Source organism: Electrophorus electricus, chromosome 24, assembly GCF_013358815.1.
Source record: "Electrophorus electricus isolate fEleEle1 chromosome 24, fEleEle1.pri, whole genome shotgun sequence".
NCBI classification, from domain to species: Eukaryota; Metazoa; Chordata; class Actinopteri; order Gymnotiformes; family Gymnotidae; genus Electrophorus; species Electrophorus electricus.
The window spans coordinates 3,774,742-3,795,080 of record NC_049558.1 but is presented as its reverse complement, the minus strand read 5'-3'; the positions used below and the strand labels follow the sequence as shown (position 1 = coordinate 3,795,080).

Sequence of the window (20,339 nt, the reverse complement as noted above, 5' to 3'; positions counted from 1 at the left end):
AAGAGATTCATAATATTGCAATAATATATTTAAAAAATACTTAGGAATGTAGTTCCAACATCAGTTGATTGGTTCTGCCATGCATGTTTACTGAAATTTTGTCTTGGCAGAAGAAAAACATTGTAGTGCTGCTGTGCCACACTAGGTGGCAGTAATGCGCAATGCCGCCCGATTACGCCATTGTGCATGAGTGCACAGAAGCAAGAGTTTTCACCAAGCGGTTTCTGGACACATAAAACAAAACTAAGCTTAAATGGGGTCAAATAAGTTTGACCACAGAGAAAATGTTGTGTATTTTCTTATCTATTTATTAAATGTAATATATAAAAATGTGATACTATTACAGAGATGTTTTCTGACCTGCAGAAGGACTATTGCTGTCTTTGGAAAAGGGATATGTATCTTATTTACATATCAAAGATGGTAGAGAATGCGTGAGTTTGGATTATTTGAGAAAATGGAGGATGTGTATGATTTGTTTAATTGCCGAGAGAATTTTATTCAGTGCAGGGATTAGGGTTTGACCCAGTGGAAATATTGGATCCGGTTCAGTTTCCACAGCCATGTAGCTGAAGCCTTTGAGAAATTAATCACCTATATGACTGTATCCTTAACTGTCACAAGTTTCTGTTACTGAGGAAGGAAGACAGAGTAGAGTGTTCAGTATTCGGTTAATAGCCATACTGAAAGTGGATGTGGCCTACTGCCGCATACTGCTGCAGGTTCACATGCTCCCAGTGGCGTGTCTGTGTTGAGAAAGACTAATATATACACAGATCTCAGTAATTACACCTGGACATTATACACGCATGACACATCAAGTCATCATATTGTGGTTTGACTTAAACCCTGGCTGAACTTCACCTTTACCTCACAGTAGCACTTGTGTAGAGATACACACATTGCCCAATCGGGTTGACGGTAATGTGTATTTGAAAATCTGTTAGGAATACATGTCTCATTTCAGAACATTGTTTTTACAGTGTTGGAAGGCTTCTATCTGGTCTGCGTGTATTTTATACGTATATGGTGCTGAGATGTCACAGGTATTTGTAGCTACCTATGCGTTTGTCCTTGGAGGAGAGCACTGATCAGCGAGGTCACGGGTTTCTGAAACCAAGCACGTGCTACTAGTAAACGAGTTTTACCTTAAGATGTTGTCATGTACCCTTTGATTTGAAGAATGTAGCATAACTTCTGAGAAGTTACGGTTTCTTTTCCTTTTTTTGAAGGATTCTGTTGATTTGAACCCCGTCAAGGTCAGAGGTAGTTTGGGCACAGGGATGGCAGAACTCTTCTGCCTTTTGTTTTTTTGAGACTGGGATGGTGTCCTGTTCCTTTGACCATAAATGAAACTTACACAGGATAACTTTCCCCACTGGCTAAAAGACAATGTATATAACCAACATATCTGACCTAAACATTTGTGCAATGTGTATGTGCAAGTGGCTCATGTTTTTGGTTCATGTTGTTGCCTTAATGTGTTGTGGTTGTTTATTTATTATGTGACTTATGTTTTGTTATATTTATGAAGGAAATTTAAAAATTATTTTTTGCACTATTGTCAGATGGAGCAATACACTACTGTACACAAAATAAAGTTGTTGTTTTTTTTCAAGTGGACTGTAAGCTTGAGCCTGTTTAAAGAAACCTTGTCCTTGAAGAATATACATTTTTAGAAATGTGCAAATAAATTCATTTAAATAGGTGCATTTAAACTTGTATTTGTATTTTTTTTTTTTTTTAGCAGAAATTGTTTCAGAAGACCCTGCAAATTATATAGCTTCAAAACTCAGCTACATTTTACATATAAAAAATATCAGTCAATTCCACTGAAACCAGTTCTTATGGAAATGTAGCTATTTATTTTATATAATATTTTCTTTATTCCATCAAGTGTGAAGCGTCTTCGTGGAGCATTTAGTTATGCATGAGAGGGACTCTGCCCATCTGCAGTACTGGTCCAGCCCTCTACCACGTCACCATGTGCTCCCTGTGTTAACGCCGACTGATCCATGCAGACAGCTGCGTGCTCTCACTTTACCCACACGGCACGCACGCCTGTGAACTCCTACTCTCCCTCCACTTCCACGTCCATGTAGATGTGGCCATAGCTCGTCTAATATGACCAGTGCGTCATTAATATGACCAGGGGCATGCTGCCTTCTATTTTTCCATTTCTTTTGGCAGGAGTCGCCCAAATTTTAGATGCTGTGAGGTTTTGGGTGCTCGAGGTGGAGTTGGCGCACTGACCCTCGTCTGCGTGTGGATGTTGACTGCAGGGGAGGAGCGTGTGTGCAGGGGGAGGCACGCGCTGGGTCCAGCAGCATGCCTCTAAGCACGTCTGGCAGACATCACCTTGTCTTGTGCTGATCTGAGAGACTGTAATGACTTTACAGCCTGGGCAGGCAACTACAAGCTTAGATATGCAGCGGAGAAGGAGTCCGAGTGGCCCCAGCACCGCCACCTCCGAGCCCCGTCCCCCAGCCACTGTCTGACAGCCCCCCGCGACTAACCAAGCCCTGCTTTCATGCTGCAGACCGACCCACAAACAGGCAGCTCCGTGTAAGCCCTGCTCATTGTGGTGGATCTACCCGGTGCTGGTCCACCTTTGATTCCCTTTACAGCTCTATGCCACTACTGCTCCAAGCCCAGCTGTCCAAGTCTAAGGCCATGAAACTCATCTTTTAGAGAGATGGGTGAGCTAATATCATTTACAGACTGTCAGTACCGAGTATTAATACCAAAGCCAGTTTTCAGGGGGTTTTCAAGGTTTTTTTTTCTTTCTTTCTTTTTCTTTTTTTTTGTAGTTGCACACAAATGCTACATCGGAATGAATTTCTGTCAGAATCTAATTTCGCAAAGGTCAAAAAGATGAACACAGTTACAAACCAAAATAGTACTTTACTACTACAGAAAACTGCAGTACTGGACATGTCAGCTTAGCTCAGGGAATTCAGCTTCACTCATGATTTAATACTATTTAGTTTTTCTCACAGGTAGTATGTAGTCAGCCTTTGGAATTTATACAGTTGGGTTGGGATGGGTTGATATTTATTTATCTCAAAACCTCTGTTAGTTTGTCTTTTCTGTATGCTTCACCACAGAAGTACTGTAACGTGACTTTGGGTCATTGAAAAGTAGTAGCAATAGGAATCTCTTTTTTGTTTTTTGTTGTTGTTATTTCATTTTATTCTGAATTTTACATCCTCCTTCCTACTACCCTGGTGTACAGCTGTCAGTCGTCATTCCCTGTTCTCATGTTACAAAACAAGGAACTTATCTGGAATGACTAGAATTGGTCTGAACGGAAAATCTTTTGGAAGTCTTCATAAACTTTTATCTTCCTTGAGTAACTGTTCTTCTTAAATGACCATCCACACATCCTCCTTCCCTGCATGTCAAGACAACACACTACGCTTCAGTTTGCCATTACGAGCCTCAACTCCAGCATCTCGGTTTCAGTTACAGAAATTATTTTACATCTCTGCTGGTCATTTTGGACTCCAGAGAATGAAAGTTACTAACAAAATCAGTTTGCTCTTCCCTGCAGAGTAATATTTATGTCCTCCATATGTGTCTTTTTCTTTGGCCTGTGAGAACTTTGGCACCAGTGGTTCTCTCTCGCACACCTGATGCGATTGCTCTGTCCCATGTGCTCCACTGAAAGAAGCGAAGGTGTGAAATTAGCACCCAGACGACCCCCCTGCTGCTTCTGAAAGAACCTAGGGGAGACACATACCAGGGGTCCCTGACAGCCCCTCCACTGGACAACACTGGTGCTTTGTGCATTTGTGTGTGTGTGTGTGTGTGTGTGTGTGTGTGTGTGTGTGTGTGTGTGTTTTTGTGAGTGTGTGTTTTTGTGTTTGTTGGTCAGATGCTCACCCTGAGTGGAGTGTGCTATAAGTAAATCTTCATCTTTTTGTAATTTATGTCTCATCTTTCGTGGAGGCCATTATGGAACTATATATAGATGTACACAACTAATTGAACATTTTAAATCAGCAAAGTGACATATCTCTCGTATTATTACAACTAATTCAATACTCTTCCTCAATTTACTGAAGCGAACACCTATTCATTCACCTAGAAAGCATTCATGCCTTCAGGGCTAAAACTGGATTATCATGTTTTCACTGCAAGCAGATCCTCCTTGAGAAACAGCCTGGAACAAAAGAACATGTCCATAAGATGTTGCAGGCAGGTGACGGGTTGCGGTGTTGAATCTGGCTGCTGCTCATGTTTCCTTCTTTTTGTTTTTGATCTGATTCTCAGGTAATGCTGAAAAGAAAAATATGTGAGGGGTTGATATAAATATTATCGCTTTTAATCACTAATAATATTAAAACCCACGCCCAAAGTTATTAACATACTTATGATGTCGAAATATATAAAGTAAGTGAAAAAGGCGAACTACCCAACCCACATACGCATACCACCCAATACATAAGCAGATGTATATATGCATATATGTTATGTTTATATAATTGCTTGTGTTCTTTGGAAGGGACTAATAACAGTCGAAGCCACATTGAGGTGCACCAGTAACAGTGCTTCATGAATACACTCACAGCGAATAGCAGCCGAGGAAAAACAGTAAGGAATCTATTAATGGGCTTGTCCAGTCTCTTCCAGTCCATTATGATTTTGGGCAGACAGATGATAACCTGAAAAGAAGGTTAACTTACTAAAAGCTCAATCAGAATTAAATACATTTGCATATCACTGGGAGTGCAAGGCATTTCAGACACACACACACACACACACACACACACACACACACAGAGTGAACACTCCTCTGGCTGAAACACTTCTCACAGCATGACTGCTAAATCTCTCAGTATGCCCAAAACCTCATTACAATCACGCTTCCACACAGGCATCTTTAAGTAGAAATCCTGTGCTTACATATTTAATATAGTCCAACTTAATGTTTGTTTGTTTTTCTGCAGCTTAATGTTCATCGGTGTTTCCTGTGTAATAATGTGTAAGTAGTCGTGTCAGCGCTAACAGTTTCAGAAGGGTAACGATGAGAGGTAAAGTCCGCTATGGAGTCAGCCGAAACTCAGCTCCTTTTTCTGGGATCAGACAGAAACTCGTGTGAGCAGTCTGCAACTTTCACACCTCTTTCCTCAACTGCAGCTGAACTGTTATTTTTTCCCCCCTCAGTGGCTCCTGAGTGAGTGCCGAGTGAGTCACCTCTGAGTCGTAAGTGTGTGCGCTGATGGCAGGTGAGTGAGCACTGGGGGAGAACTGTTTTTCCATGACCGCACTGAGTTATGACATAGACGCACACCTCGTGGACTTCCTTTAAATCTCTCATTAGCCACCTTCATCTAATGAATTATGACATGGCATGAATCTCTTTTACGGGTTTGTAACAAAATATTATTCTAACCACAGTCATAACTTCAGACTTTTCACCATTTCATATGTAACCTTCATTAGCTGTTTCCACCTATTAATAATTTTCTTAAATAATATAACCAGTCCTTAGCACCAGCAGACTGGAGACACATACCAGTAAAAAGGTTCCTGAGTCATCCCGTGATTGTTTACTGGTTATCATCACCATTTACTCACACAATAACGGCACACATTTGTTTCAAATCACTTTGAAGCTTATGGCTTACAGTGATATGGAACGTTTTAAAGTAGGATGAACCCAAAGTGGACCTGTTTCCTGCCACTTTAATCCACCATTCAAGCAACCAGTAGTGAATCAATTCTTAAGTAAACAGTATTAGATTATACCTGGAGCATTTTAGTCAACAAATTGTAGCAATATAAACACTTTGTGATAAATATGTAACATTTTGTTATACTGTGTAAAGTGGGATTTTAAAACAGCAAACATTCCCGGATCAGATTGCATCATACCTTTGACAGCATGAGGGCTGGGTGGGCCTGCAATTTGATTAGATAAAATCTACCGTATCTGCAAACACACTAGGGCCATACACTTAACAGCACATGAGCACAAAATTTTCTCAGCAAATAAGATCAGGTGAACAGAGTGCTAACTCAGCAAATCCCTTTCTTTAAACAGTGGCACCCCGAGGCCTTTTAGTTGGAGATCACATCACTGATCTGATTATCAAGAATGTAAAGAGACATCAGGAATTTGCCAGAACTTACATTGTCAGTAAATACCCCAGTGAAAATCCAGACATAATACCAAAGATATATAATGTTGAAAAACGTTGACTGAGCAGGCATGTGTGACAGGCTATTGCTAATGTTAGCATCTCTGCACATACACATTTATTTACATTTGCCTACATTATTTACATTTCAAACAATATTCACTATACCCTGCCTGACCTGTCTAGTAAAATGATCTAACAAAAATATTTTATTGGAACACCTCAAACATTTTTTCTCTTGTAACAGGCAGATAGATAGGGTTGAAATGTCCTCCATGTGTTTATTAACCGGTTTAAAAATATTAGAGGATGGATATCAGTTCATCACCAGAACATGTTATAACATGAAGCCGCATGAAATCTGGAAATGACATGCATGCTGATTACATTACGAACACATTAGCATGTATTTTTGATTTGGATAGGAAAGATGATTTGAATTAAGAAAAATTGGTCAGTTTACTCCCTCTGTCCCTTTTTGCCTTAAAATGAATGGAACACATGGATAAAATAAATATAAAGGAAAGATAAAAACAACAACATCATAAACAGTAATTTAACTCATAAAAACCTATGACATTGTCTGGAGCGTCTTCCAGCTATGAGCACTATATACTGTGCAGTCATGTTCAGACATGCCTGCATGAGTCCTTGACTGACATCTCCAGTCAGACCTTACAGTGCTTCAAGATGGCCTTCCAAACATAATGAAGTGAGTGCCATTTGCCCACTGCTAGGTGTGAAAAGGCACACTTCTCTCTTTGTTTTGAGGCTTGATTTATTGCAGGGATCCCATGTGAGTGTTAACTCCAGTACACCCCCTCTCCCCTGAACCTTGTCTCCTTCCCACACACACACACACACACCTCACTTTGGCCCCTCCCACGGACAGACTCGTTCTATACACTCTTCTCCCTCAGCTCTGCTCGCTCAGTATCAGTCTCACCTCTCTGCTGAACACACTCTCTCTTGGATTACATCTTAGGGAATATTACGTGTTTGGTTTTACGGAGACGCACATACAGCTGGAGTCAACATGGGGAGTAGCATGTCATGCGTCCCTCAACATAACCTCACGTTCTCAAGCAAGAGTTTCATACGCCGGAACAGGTAAAAAGCCACTGACTGCTGAGACATCTGCTTCTGTGAGAGTGCATATTGTCAAACATTTACTAGTCAGGTAACTGTCGGCTATCAATGGGTTTATTTGTTTAAAGTTTTTGAAAAGAAACTCACTTTAATGTTTAATGTTAATTTCCATTTAATAAATGAGACGTAATGTTTGAACGACTCTAGGTTCAGAGTGTGAATAACACCTGCCATACGAGCATATGAAGTGGTAGCACACTCACAGACTGCGCCAGATGCTCAGCACTCCTCTGTGTTCTGCCGATGTCTGGTATCCTTATTAACTCAGGGGCAGGATACCAGTGTACACGCAGGGTTACGCTCTCCCGTTTTCTGGAAGAGTTCATAGCTGTGACAAAGTTACTCCCCTGATTCAGAGCAGGGAAAACTGCTTGCGTTGGCATGGAGAGGTGATTAATTTTTCTGCAGTATGCCTTGCAATCAGTCACTACTTAAAAAGGATTTTTCCTAAGATTAAGTTGCTGGCTTGCTTATTTAAATCCGGGACGTTTTCTGCAGCGTTGGGTTTTGCAGGCACCCTCTGGAAGTGAGGTCAGTGTAGGTGCGAAGAGTAAGCAGCCATTCAGGGCTATTGTGCCTTTATTACAGGCAGGTGGGAGATCATTGTATCAGGCCTGGCAGTGCTGTGCTAAAACTGGTTGCAATCAGGCCTGTCAAGTTTTTCAAGGGTTGAGTCTGGACTGTTAGGCAGTTATGCACCTTTAAGTCAAAATATGGGATGGTACTTAAACCGACCCTTGCTGGTATCCCCCTCTCATGCACACAGTAACAGGTGATCTGCCAGTCAGTGAAAAACAATGATCCCAGTGTTCTTGTTTCCAGTCTCTTACTAACTGGGCTGAGTGAGTTACCTCCAGTAAACAATACTTGATAAATAAATGCTAATACAATACCTGAACTTGCTGTGTTGCTAGAATGCCTTTTGTTGTAAATACCAGCTTGTAAACCACATATTTCTCTGCTCTAAATTCTCGGCATGCCTATTTAGTTCATCAATGAACTTTTGTAAAGAATGCCAGAAACACCTCTGATTATTCTGTGCATGAATGCTCCTACTGTTGTTATGCTAATTGCATTCAAAACAGAGATGAGCAGATAAAGATAAACAAATCCGGAGACTGACTTCCTCTCTTATGAATGTGCAGGAAAGACTTCATTACAGAGATTTGACACTAATGATTACAAATGGGGGTCATGGGTGACAAAGGATGACATTTGAACCTTATTCCACTATTCATGCCCTCTGTCTGGAAACATAAGATTCATTGTTCGCGCCGAGAAAATGGTGTGCAGAGTAGGGTGTACCATACACTGACCAGTACAAGTTACGGGAGATGCAAAAAGACTCGGAGAATGGACATACAATGGACATGTAAAATCTATTGTTTGGGACTCTGACCAACGGATAGGCTAGCCTGACTCGAATGACATGACTGTGAATTACCGATCATGACCCAGCCGGGTCTCGCCAAGATGCGTTACTGGTCCCTCTAGTTCTGAAATCAAAGGCTGTGGATAGTTAACAAGTGAGTGCTTGACTAAGATCCAGTTCCGCCTGCTTTTCGAGCAGCAGCAGACTGTTCCGGAAGAAGAACCCACAGGAGGGGCAGGAGAAGTCAAATAGCATCATCAACATTCTCTGCACTGTCACCCCGAGGAAGGTGAGGTGTTTCTCGTGCAGAGAGTAGAACAATTTCAGTCACCTCTTTTGAGTAAAATGCATATCCATATCTAATTAAGATACTGTATAATGATGAACCTTGATGTAATGAACTGTACTGTGAACTTGGTTTTGCAGGAAATGTCACCTAAAGATCTTCAGGCGATAGAGAATATCAAGTGGGAGCCTCCGTTTCCCTACGACCCAGCCAGCGGCTGGAAGAAAAGCAGTATCAACGTGAAGAACTATGGCAGGATGGTCCACAGCTCCAAAGTGCACTTCCGCTTTCTCCACTGCCAGGTGAGGCACGTGTTAAAAACACACACACACACACACACACACACACGGTTATTACAGTGGTCCTTGCACGGTGGCGTCTTTTTCCTGTCGCCCACTCTCACTCTTCCGCAGGCTGAAATGTAACGGACCCAAGTCCAACTCACCGAAATTCAGCACAGAATGTTGCTTCGCTACCGTGCAAAAGCCACCGCTTGTCGAGTTACCTGTTTTGCTAAGATGAATTTAAGCAGCTTGCCATGACGACCTCCGGCCATCACGACTCGCAGGGGTTGCGCGATGTGGCGGAGCTCACTCGCCTCTGGCAAAGAGCATATACGATCCGGCTTCCCAGAGCGTGCTGGAGCGTGGGAACCCCTATCTGTGCGAGGACAACTGTGGAGAAAAAGAGAAAAAACATCTTAAAGAACATAACGAGCCCACGATGAAGTCATAGCAGATCTGTTTTGCAACTAGTACAAGACCATTGAGACAATCGAAAGGAAATATTACCTAACAGTTTTTGTTTTACTGGCGGCTGGCATGACTCGGGACTAAGCAAAACTCTGTGTGCTATCAGATGGAAGGAAATGAGCTGGCTCCAGTAAATCACTGTCAAGGGCCTTTTGACATGAAATGGGCATGCTCTTACTAGAAGGCGCAGGGCTGCGCCACTCCCTTCAGGGAGAATTATTCACATTGACACACAATTTGCATAGCATCATTCAACAATTAATAAAATAGATTGTCAACAGGAAAACCAAGCTTAACTTGTAACCCCATTGGAAATGCATATCTATGGTTTGCCAGTGTGTATCATCTAGCAACACTGTGTGTTGTAATAAATAACAGGTAATAAAGATATAAAGATATTGTGATCAGAAGAAATGTGATATTCGTTTTCTGCACCGTACCCCGTTCTGTCTGATTGTGTACATAACTGAAGGATTATGTCCCATTCCTTGTAGGATGTGCATGACTGCTACTTGGATCTGTTCCAAACGCACCTTCACTTTGTCTCCAACAACACTACTGGGCTCACCTACCAGGTGAGAACAACCTCTTCTAAACCGCATGTCAATCATAAACACTGCATTGTATACATGAAAATAAGTTAGAAACACAGTCTCAATAGGCCAGGCCCTTTTAGCCTGCTTGACATGCACTCCTCTGTGGATTTCTTCAGTTATTTGTGAGAATATGGAATACGACATATGAGATGTGACATTTCGGTCTATTGTGGAACATGGTCTCCTATGCTAACGGCACGGCGGCGAATAAACTGCGTTCGCCAGCCGCAGGCTGTGGCTGACGTTAATCATGCTTTCCGTTGTGTTGGCATTCCTCCACACTGTGTGTCAAAAGGACTTCCCATAATCAAAGTATATATCACTCACTGAGCATGACGCGTAACAGTCCATATCTGTGAGTTATGCCTGACACAGAGGCCTAAATACACGAGACAAAAGGGTGCCACAGTAAAACAAATGTCTACATTAACATGTTTGTTTTTCTTCTTGCTGTGTTTTCTTGCAGGGGACACTTCCTCTAAAAGAGCTCACTCTTTCCAAGGTGCAAAACAGAAACAGCTTTGGAGATCCACAGGATTTTGCATTCCAGATAAATGGTGAGTGAGTGTGCTTTTTGTTATTAAACAGGTGTGTATGTGCAGAGAAATGCTGCTGTCCATGGAATATGTTGGACAGTACAGGCCTCTTGGAGATGGAGACAAACAAATCAATCCAAACCAAACCAAAACAAACAACAACAAAATTTATTTATTTTTTTAAAATCCTTCTCTAAAGAGATATATATGTATATATATATGTATTTTTAAAAAAAATGTAATGCAATTTTTTTTTAAAGACTCTTGTCTGCATGTCTGGTTCTTTTCAGCCAATAGTTCAGATCAGAAACGCATAGTGTCACACTACTTCCAAACACAAGCACTTCCTATGCACACACATTCCAGTGATTCTGAAGCACTGTAACCCTCATGCCCCTCTCTCCAGTCCAAAGACTAACTAGAGGTCTGTCCATTTGCTGGTGCTCAGGCTGAAAGTGTCCTTCAGGCCGGCCCTTGTTATATGACAGGTGCGCCTGAACACGCCCAGCTGTCGAGCCAAGCTGATCTGGGTTCACATTCCAGCCTGCTTAGTTCCCTGTTAATGTTTGCCTACTTGAAGCTTGTGAGAACTTTAATCCAGTATAGTTAGATACATGCTGGAAGTGGGGTGTTTGCAGTGGGTCCTTTTACTGGCAGGGCCAGGCTATAAACACAGTGCCGTTATCAAAAGTGATACAAGGAATCCCAAAGTGTGAGTAGAAAAGACCAGGATGTGAGTCACAGAAAGACTGGACATATTCATATACCACGTAGAAAAATATTTTTATTGTCCAGATGAGTAAGCCTCTTAGGACACAGAGGAAATAAATGAGTTATATGTTAAAATCCCCAACAACAAAGCTCACTTTTTCTTTTTTTTTAATCAAAGAGATCATATCTACAGACTCTCAAAGATTCCACTCTGGAGATTTCCGTTCAGCCCCCAACTCTGGTGTGAATCAAAGGAGGTTGGTCGAGGGAATATTTGCACACTTCCTCACATGGCATTGGCTTTCAGTGTCCTCTCTTACCTGTGGGGAGATCAGAGCAGAGCCCACTTTTTTATCCCAAGGTGAAAACAAAAACCTAAGCCATAATGGGAAATGAACGCAGAGCTAGACTGGAAGGCTGATATCTATGCTGATATGCCCTGGTATGTGTGGCTGATAAAAACAGAGAGATTCCAGGGCTGGCGCATTCTTTTGCAGTGGGACCTCTGTAGGTGTGCTAGCTTTACTTAACACATGAGGCATGCTAGTAACGTTATGGGTGCTTGAAAGATACATATATCTGAGTTAGATGCCTTGCAAAGGCTTGTTCTAAATATAAGATGAAATACAGAGCCGCACTGTTTTGCCAGTCTAAAAACACGGTCTAAAAATCATCCTTGCATCGATTTATTTATTTCTGACACATTATGGGGACCTATGTGGCATTTTAAACTAACCTTTGACCTCACGTTTTTGACCTTTGTAGGTGTGAGCTTGAACCCCATTGTCGTCTACTGCTCGAGTCAGGAGGACATGGACAATTGGTTTGGTCTCCTAAAGGAGCACATAAAGGCTAACGGGGGCAACGCTTTCGCACCGGAGACCTGCAGTAGGCTCAAGGTATGGAGCTATCGAAACATACCAGTACTGTGCATAACAGAGTGCTAGGCCAGCACAAATCATTCATTTAGCAGCAGGACATTTGCAGCAAAGCCAGGCGTGAGTAATTTAGATCAATGTTATTGTCTTCTCTCGAGGACTATACTGGGGAGTGGCTTGGATTGTGGTCAGCTTAACCGCACTGTGAAATGAGTGACATGTAGCTGGTTCTGACATGAATAGCTATAGCTCTTGCAACGACTGAAGTCAATAAACAAAGCCATTTCTCAACGATCGACCGCATTAAAGAAAAACTGCGTTCCATATTTATATGAGGGACTTGGGGGAATTTTCGTGAAATCGGTTACAAATAGTGCATCTAGCAGCCGCAGTCGGACACGTCGAGGCAATAAAGCATATCTCCCCTTGGGGAATATTCAAGTCGATTTATCTCGTTACATGTACTTTCGTAAGGCCCAGAATCCAGAGCTGTCCACCGAGGGGAAAGAGGAACTGCGGAATTCCATTAGTAAAGAACCCATCTATGAGTGGGAAGGCTCACAGCGAGACAGTCTGGGCCAGATCACCTACGTCACTAAAGTCAGACTGCAACATCTTCCCTGCCAGGTAAGGCCAGACCTACAGAGCAGCTTTCCTAACCACTCATTCTTCCGTGGGATAAGCGTAAGGGTTAAAAAAGCAAACAATAACCATACGAGTAAAATGAATGCAGGAATATAACATGTAAGTCAACAGGGGAAACAAAGAACCCGTTAAGGGCAGCATTCCGTGCTTCCGCTGTCCTGGCTCCAGCCCTGAGTGTGTGACCTATCCAAGCGCTCCTTAAGAGAAGATTACGTTTCTTTATTTTATTTTGTCACTGGAATGTGCACCAGATCTTTAAATGGGTTAAGCTCGAAGGTTTACTTGTTTCGTGCCCCGCAGTGCTTAAGGGAAGGACATGCAGGCGTTCTGATTTGTTATCAGAGAGAATCTATGATGAACCAAAAAAATGCTTCTTCGAGGCTTCTTTTGAAAAGGTGCTTTGCTATTGCACAACCGAAGATTACATCTGTGGCCTGCCAGTGTTGGGCGCTGCTCGCTGGATGGCTGTGCGCAGGGCCATCTGACACGATCTTACTCATGACCGATAAACTGCAGAAAAAAGCCTCTCCTCAGGGTCTCAGTTTGTCAGGTGCTTTCCAATATTAGCAGTTTCGCTTTCATTGTAGGGGCACACGGGGTCAGAAAATGCGCAAATAAATGTAGGTAAGTATATAAACATTTTCCCACGAGAAGGGTGAGAACTGAGGTGGATCTCTTCTTGTTAAGGATACATGTGTGTCTCTTTGTGGGAGCTGGGCGTGTGAACCAGTTGCTTCGTTCACGTACTGACTTGACTCACCCCACAGCTGTTTTTCCGCCACGCCCTGCGCAGAGCAAAGAGACATAACTGTGGTGAGAGCGAGAGCTCTGCTATCACCGTCACCTGACGGAGGAAGGGCTCATGCCGACGTATATGCGCTCAACTGCGAGGGAGCCTCGCGTTAGCACAGCCAGTTGTTTCTAAAAAGGACTGTTTCCCTGACCAATGCTTTTTTACAGGTTGCTAGGCCTAGTTATTAATAAATGACCCCTGTTCAAATGCAGTAAGTCACGTAAGCTCTCCGTCTCTAGGAACAGGATGACAGACTGCTGGTGATGTATCCCAACTATCTCATTATACTGTCAGAGGAGAGAAATGGTCTCTTCTACAAGGTAAATTAAGCACATTGCAGTTCAGCGTGCATGTTCTACCACTAACGCACCACCTTTACTGAAAAGTTCACCTAAGTTTAAACCGTGCACCCGGCATTTGTGATTACAGGGAAAACTTCCACTTAACATGATTCAAGTGACCACCCCATGTCAGGACGTGAAGCCAAACACCTTTATGATTGAAGGTAGGCTAATCGTCATGTCATTGTCGATCTGCTAGATAGAACTGTCCAAGTCTCTGAGACGTCGAGCACAGATTTAGACGAACCGGTGCGGCACGGTTGCTCCACTAATCTGGTTCTACCACCCCTCCCATCAGCCAGTCCCTCTCTGTCAGCCCCACGGCGTAACCTTTCGCTGGCATGCCTGACATCTCACGCCAATCTTTTGCGTGTTGCCGTTGTTGGCAGGAAAACTGATCAATCCCATCGTCGCGTCGTGTCTGAACACGAGCGAGTTCCGTGACTGGATCCAGCACTTCAAAGCGGCGGACGTCCCTGTTCTCAGCCCTCCACCGCCTGTCTACGACATCATCTACACGCCCACCCAGAGAGAGGTGAGCATGCCCGTCGCCCTCCCGCATGAGCCAGCGTGCCACCTACGCCGTGCTACTGCTGCCCAGGTTTTCATCCTGCTCCCCCCCCCCAGACCCCTGAGCACAGATGGAGCGGCGTGAGTCCAGGGAGTGTCGACCCTGCGCAGCAGAACGCCCGCGTGTCTCGGGAGCTCCATCTGCCCCACGCGGGTGGCGACCCATTTACCCCCGGTTACTCCGAGCCTATCTGTGTAAGCTGCCGTCCGAGCTCTGTAAACTCATTTTGTGTTTGTACAGCTGCCCGGTATTACTGTATGTCAGATAGCCTTGCTAAATGAACTGTTGTCAGGCTGTCTCTGCATATGTCAGCCAAGCTATTAAGATGAATGTTTTGTCTGAGGTGCTGCTAAATCAGACACATACCAAGCCCTCCTAACTTTATTTTGGAAAGTTAAGCCTTGTATTTAGCCTTTTCTTTTAGTATGGTCATGGATGTTGTTTTAGTATAATTCCATTTTGTAAAAAGCCATTTTGGCTACTAATCCTTAAAATCTTAAAAAAACAATATAAACAATATCAAACTCTGACTGGACCCACCTAATGTCATGGTAGCTTTAGCAATTTCAGATAGCAGTGTGTGAAGTGGAGTTTGGGGGTGGGTCATTGCTTATCTGACTTATAAGACATGTTTGTTTTGGAGGAGCAGTAACTAGCTGTGAGCTGGATCAGTTCTTGGGTTGTGGTGTGTTAATTATTAACCTAGCTCCCAGACCAAGCTCCTCCTGTTACCAGGCCAAAGACTACTCTGGAACTGACCAGATCAATCTGAAGTGTTTTCCTGAAAGCTTTAGCCTGCACCTTGATATAAAGCTATCGTGCAGAACATGAGCTCAAAAGAGATCTCATGGTCACACGTGTTCTGGCGTTAGAAGTATTCCATGGGAGGAAGATCCCACACAGCTCCTCGGATGACCCGGGCGAGGAACGGCTTTGAAGTTCTTTCATGCTTTTGCATTGTGCTGGTGCCAAGGTGCTTCTATCTCACTCCAAGCATCTAATTGAGGAGTGCTCGGCCCAGTTAATCTACCAGTGGCAGGGCACTGAGCCCGAAGGGAGTTCCGCTAAGGGTGTAGCTCACCCACTGCAGATAACCGTCGAGTTCTGTTTGAGCTCGTTATGGTTGAGCCCAATCCCCTGGATGTTGCGGTGGGATTAATCCCAGTTCTTGTTCTACTCCACTGGAATCCTGTTTGGCAGGTGTTGCTTAGCTTCACTAATCTGCTCCCTGGTGCGTGTGTCCAGTACATTTCCAGCAGACCTACCTCTGTGGAGACGCAGTACTCGGCATGGCTGGGCAGCCGGAGCAACAGCGTGTCATCCCAAGCCAGGTCCGAGCTGCGACCCCCATCGCAGCGCTACCCCTCATCTCAGCAGGCTTCCTGCCTGCCCTCAGATGGGCGTGCTTCCCCCATCTACAACACTCCGTACCCAGGCACGCACCGCCACGTCCCCGCGCAGCGTCTGGAGAGGGCGCCACTGGTCAAGGTACGCCTGCCGTACAGTCTGCTCCAATCTATGCCGTGAAGGGTGCGGGTTGTGTTTGGCCCTGACGGGAGCTCCTCGCGGTATCTGCAGTATAAAGTACGTGTGGTTTTATGAGGAGTTCAGAAAGAGGTCAAGGACTCCATTGCTGAGGGAGCTATGTCCTGCACATGCTCACATTTCTGCCGGTCTTTGATCAGTCCAACAGCTGGAGCACTCCACCAAACTCCCTGAAGTATTCCCTGTCGGCTCCGCAACGTCACTCCGACCTCCTGGCCGCCTGCAAGCCCCTCTCGCCCCTGTACGATGACCCTGCCACACCTCTGGAGGAGGGCCTAGTGAATGCCATGGTAAGTGGGTCAGGCAATCGGATCTGCTCTCTCTCCCTTTACACCGGGCTGACCTCACGCCCAGAACAGGGTTACAGATCTCGTCAGCACACACCTCGGAAACCTCCAGCCTCTCCTACGTGATCACTAATTGATGGAGCCAGGTGCATAATGGATGAGTACGCCGGGACTGGCCGTTGTCTTGCCCTCTGGTGCAAAGCCTGTTCCCCCAGCGCCTCTGACAGAGATTTCTTGACACGGAGCATTACTGTCTCCACTGACTGTCCAGTTCAAGTCAGGTGTACTCTGCTTCCGTATAACTCAGCAGAGCTGGGTTTAATAGCAGCGCCTTTCCTGCCCTGAACAGCCCTCCTCGCGCTCCTTCGTCGAGCAGCAGTGCCCTCCGCTCCTCCCCGCCTCCTTCCGCCTTTGCACCCCACCCCTGGGCCGCAGGAACAGGGCCGCCCAGTCCCAGGAGCCCGAGAGGAGCAGCTCCCAGTGGGGTGTGGAGCAGCACGGCCAGGAGCAGCGAGCCAAGGAGCAGCGTGCCCAGGCTGTGGCCAGGCTGAAGCTGCTGCCTGCTCCCAGCATGCCAGCACAGCACAACCATGTACCACAGGTAAAACCCCCTCAGGAATCCCGGTGGGAAACAGAGGCTAGTGTAAATAAGACAGGGTAAATGATAGTGAAAATAAGAGTGTAAATAAGTGTAAATAGTGTAAATAAGAGTGGATGGGAGTCAGGTGAATAATACAGTCTTGAAAACTACAAGGAGACCAACTAGAAGTGTGCATCTTAAAATAATTTGTTGTGATGTACAGGCATGCCTGTTCCGTGTTTCACCAGTATTAAGGTGACAGCGTGACGTGAGGGTGTGTTTTCTCGATCTTTGCAGAGATCTTTCCCAGGCTTTGCTGCCGCCAAGACTCAGGCGATCAACTACAGTTTGTCACCTGGTAAGATTCCACGACATGTGAAAGCCACATGGCCTCCACAGTATCAGCACGCATCTGCATTTGTCTTTAACCTAGCATATGCAAAATGAAACCAGATATGCATACTGGAACTAGATGTAACCACATAAACAAGAACCCAATAAAAAGAACTTGAGACAATCACATGCAATTCAACTATTAGATTATTAATATTATTGACTATTGTGGATTTGTGTTGAATTTTATGAACAAAACATATTAAAAGTTAAGGTAGTTTTTCCTTGTGTCAGTTAGACATTTGGTCTTCATTGTTTGTTTACTGGACAAAAGTGTACCGTGGATCATGTCCCTCGGCTGTACTGCTCTGATGTCACAGCTCTTAGATCCAGAGGTACTGGGAAATAATCAGTGGAGAGAGTGTCATGGTTAGCACACTCCAACAGACACAAAGCAGACCTCACAGGACCGTTTTAGCGTGGCCTTTTCCTACCAGCACTGTAGTGCACACGCACGCCTGCGCACGGTGTGGGGCCACAGGACTAGACTCGAGGAGTGGCTAAGGTGTGTCACAGTGCAGGGTGTGTGGATGTGTAACAGAGCTCAACGCAGCAACACTCCAGATGACCAAACTGTGAGTGACACAGGGGGGACTGACCAGTGAGAGTGATTTAAACCTGTCAGCTAGACATGCCCTGCAGGATTTGAGGGAGTTGCCCGTTAGAGGAAGAAAGCACAATAATGGAGAGTGTAAATTCTGCCATTCTGTCACGCATTGTGTCTGAGGTGCAGGCGTCTCTGTTTAACCTGTCCTGGCTGGCCAGTTTTGCCTTTTGCAATCTGTGGAATGTCAGTTCTGCGGGGCATCTAACCACCACGATTTCTGTGTGAAAAAGTCATTCCTTCCTGAGACTGGAAGTAAAAGGTATGCGGATGACTCTCGCTCTAGAGATTTTAAAGGAACAGAGTTAACTGTCCTGTAAGAGACTAAATCCATTCCAGACATTTGACCATATTTCAAATACACTTACGATCCACGTCACTGGAAACACTTATTGATGAGAAACACACCAGGCACACAGTTAGGGTCGGTACCTCGCGTGTTACTACGCAGAAGCTGGCGTTGGCCGCCCTCCAACGGTTCTCTTCATCAGTGGCTCATTTCTGACCGCAGTACGACCTACGGCTGGGCACTTTCGGCTCACTGTCACCCCACCAGCGACACTGACGCATGCTGGAACTCTAGTGTCACTCAAAAGCGCTGTGCTGGGAACAGTGGATATCAGCGCAGCGCTCATTACTGTGCCACTGCTGTGTCGGTGAGGTTATCGTGTTGCGAACGGTCCACCTCCCAGTTAATATCTAGTTGGCAGGGATGTTTTGACAAGGAGCTGGTGCTGAGCTGACTGGTAGACGGCTGACGCGGGCATGAGCATGGCAGCTGATGGACTGGTACTAAAAACCTCAGTGTGCCTCATAAAGTGAGCTGTGGAGCGTAGGTGAAAGTTGGTAGGTGATTCTACTAAAATGAGTGGTGAGCAGAATTTGTATATTTAGGTGCGTTATGTTAAGTGTAGGCACAGAGGTTTAAGTTTTGAGGTCAGCTTCAAATGCAAATGATCCTTTTACCTTTACAGATGAGAACTGCTACCTTGAGCCAGTGGAACCTGATGACCAGGAAATTGACTATGACAACATTTGGGAGTACGACTGCAATAACGTGATGACCCGAGGCCTGCATGGAATTTCACCACGCTGGCCGGAGCCTGACTTTGATGCTCCAGGCCTGGGCTCTATGAAAACAGCGCAGAGATGGTCATAAACCGGGCAGTGGGCTTCCACCTGTCTGGACTTGTGCACATAGCAGGATAATCTGTTTTACTGTTCTCCCAATCTCTCTCTCCCTCCCTCTCTCTCTTTCTCTTGTCTGCGCACACACACACACACACACACACACACACACGACCATTGAGAGGGGAGTTTATATGGGGCCGAGCATATTTTAATGATCTCCTAGGGGACGTTTACATGGGCTTACTAGGCACTCAGTTCCTTTTGCTGTATGTGTTAGAAATGTCAATGACATTTTTTAAAATACTTGTTTTTGGTTTTGTTTCATTTTAATTAGGGTCAGTGGGTCAGTGAATATGGCAGATATTTATGAGGAAATAACTGAAGCCGATACTCACAAAACCCGTCAGCATTTCAGTACGTTACAGCCCTGTTCTTTTATCCAGTCATGAGAACAGTTACTCGATTACATTTTAAAGTAATTTCTTACATGTAGCCTTTGCCTGTGCCATTTCTAAGAATTTTAAGAAGCTGTTGAAGAAACCAGGACTGTTTTAATAGACCTAGAACAGTTCTCTAGTTCGCTAACTATGTACATAATGTAAATGATTGTTTTTTTTTATAAAACATGTCTTTTTGCACTGTTGCCTGTACTGTTACATAATTGATATTTTTTGATTATTTATATCTTGTCCCAGCACTACATTTTTGTTGCCTATTCATTCACATTTGAGTTTCATTTGTTTACCATTCCAGCAACAACACAACCAAGTCCGCGTGTTATGTACAGTTTTCCACCAGACCTGCTTGTTCATACGCAGGCTGTTTACAATACTACATATGTACTTACATATCAGACTGCGCAGTAATTCTAACTTCATTTGGGGTGATGTGATATTTATATTTTAAAAATAAAACATAAATCTTTTAATATTTTGTTTAAATGTCATCAAATTGTTATTTTGGGTATTATGAATACAATGTCATTCGTATCTTAAATTTTCATATCCTCAAAACTTGTACGCA

The 20,339-nt window shown here is 44.2% G+C and overlaps 1 protein-coding gene across 1 annotated transcript; it reads left to right on the top strand.

The window, feature by feature from the left end:
* The first annotated feature begins 7,104 nt into the window (after nt 1–7,104).
* On the top strand, nt 7,105–20,193 carry plekhn1 (pleckstrin homology domain containing, family N member 1). The gene is made up of 16 exons (XM_027014549.2): nt 7,105–7,256; nt 8,866–8,956; nt 9,094–9,255; nt 10,200–10,280; nt 10,768–10,858; nt 12,314–12,447; nt 12,901–13,053; nt 14,104–14,184; nt 14,294–14,369; nt 14,595–14,740; nt 14,833–14,970; nt 16,022–16,264; nt 16,462–16,611; nt 16,958–17,209; nt 17,486–17,546; nt 19,160–20,193. The coding sequence occupies exons 1-16, from the start codon at nt 7,183–7,185 to the stop codon at nt 19,342–19,344; spliced, it is 2,118 nt and encodes a 705-aa protein (XP_026870350.2). The 5' UTR covers nt 7,105–7,182; the 3' UTR covers nt 19,345–20,193.
* The last annotated feature ends 146 nt before the right edge of the window (nt 20,194–20,339 follow it).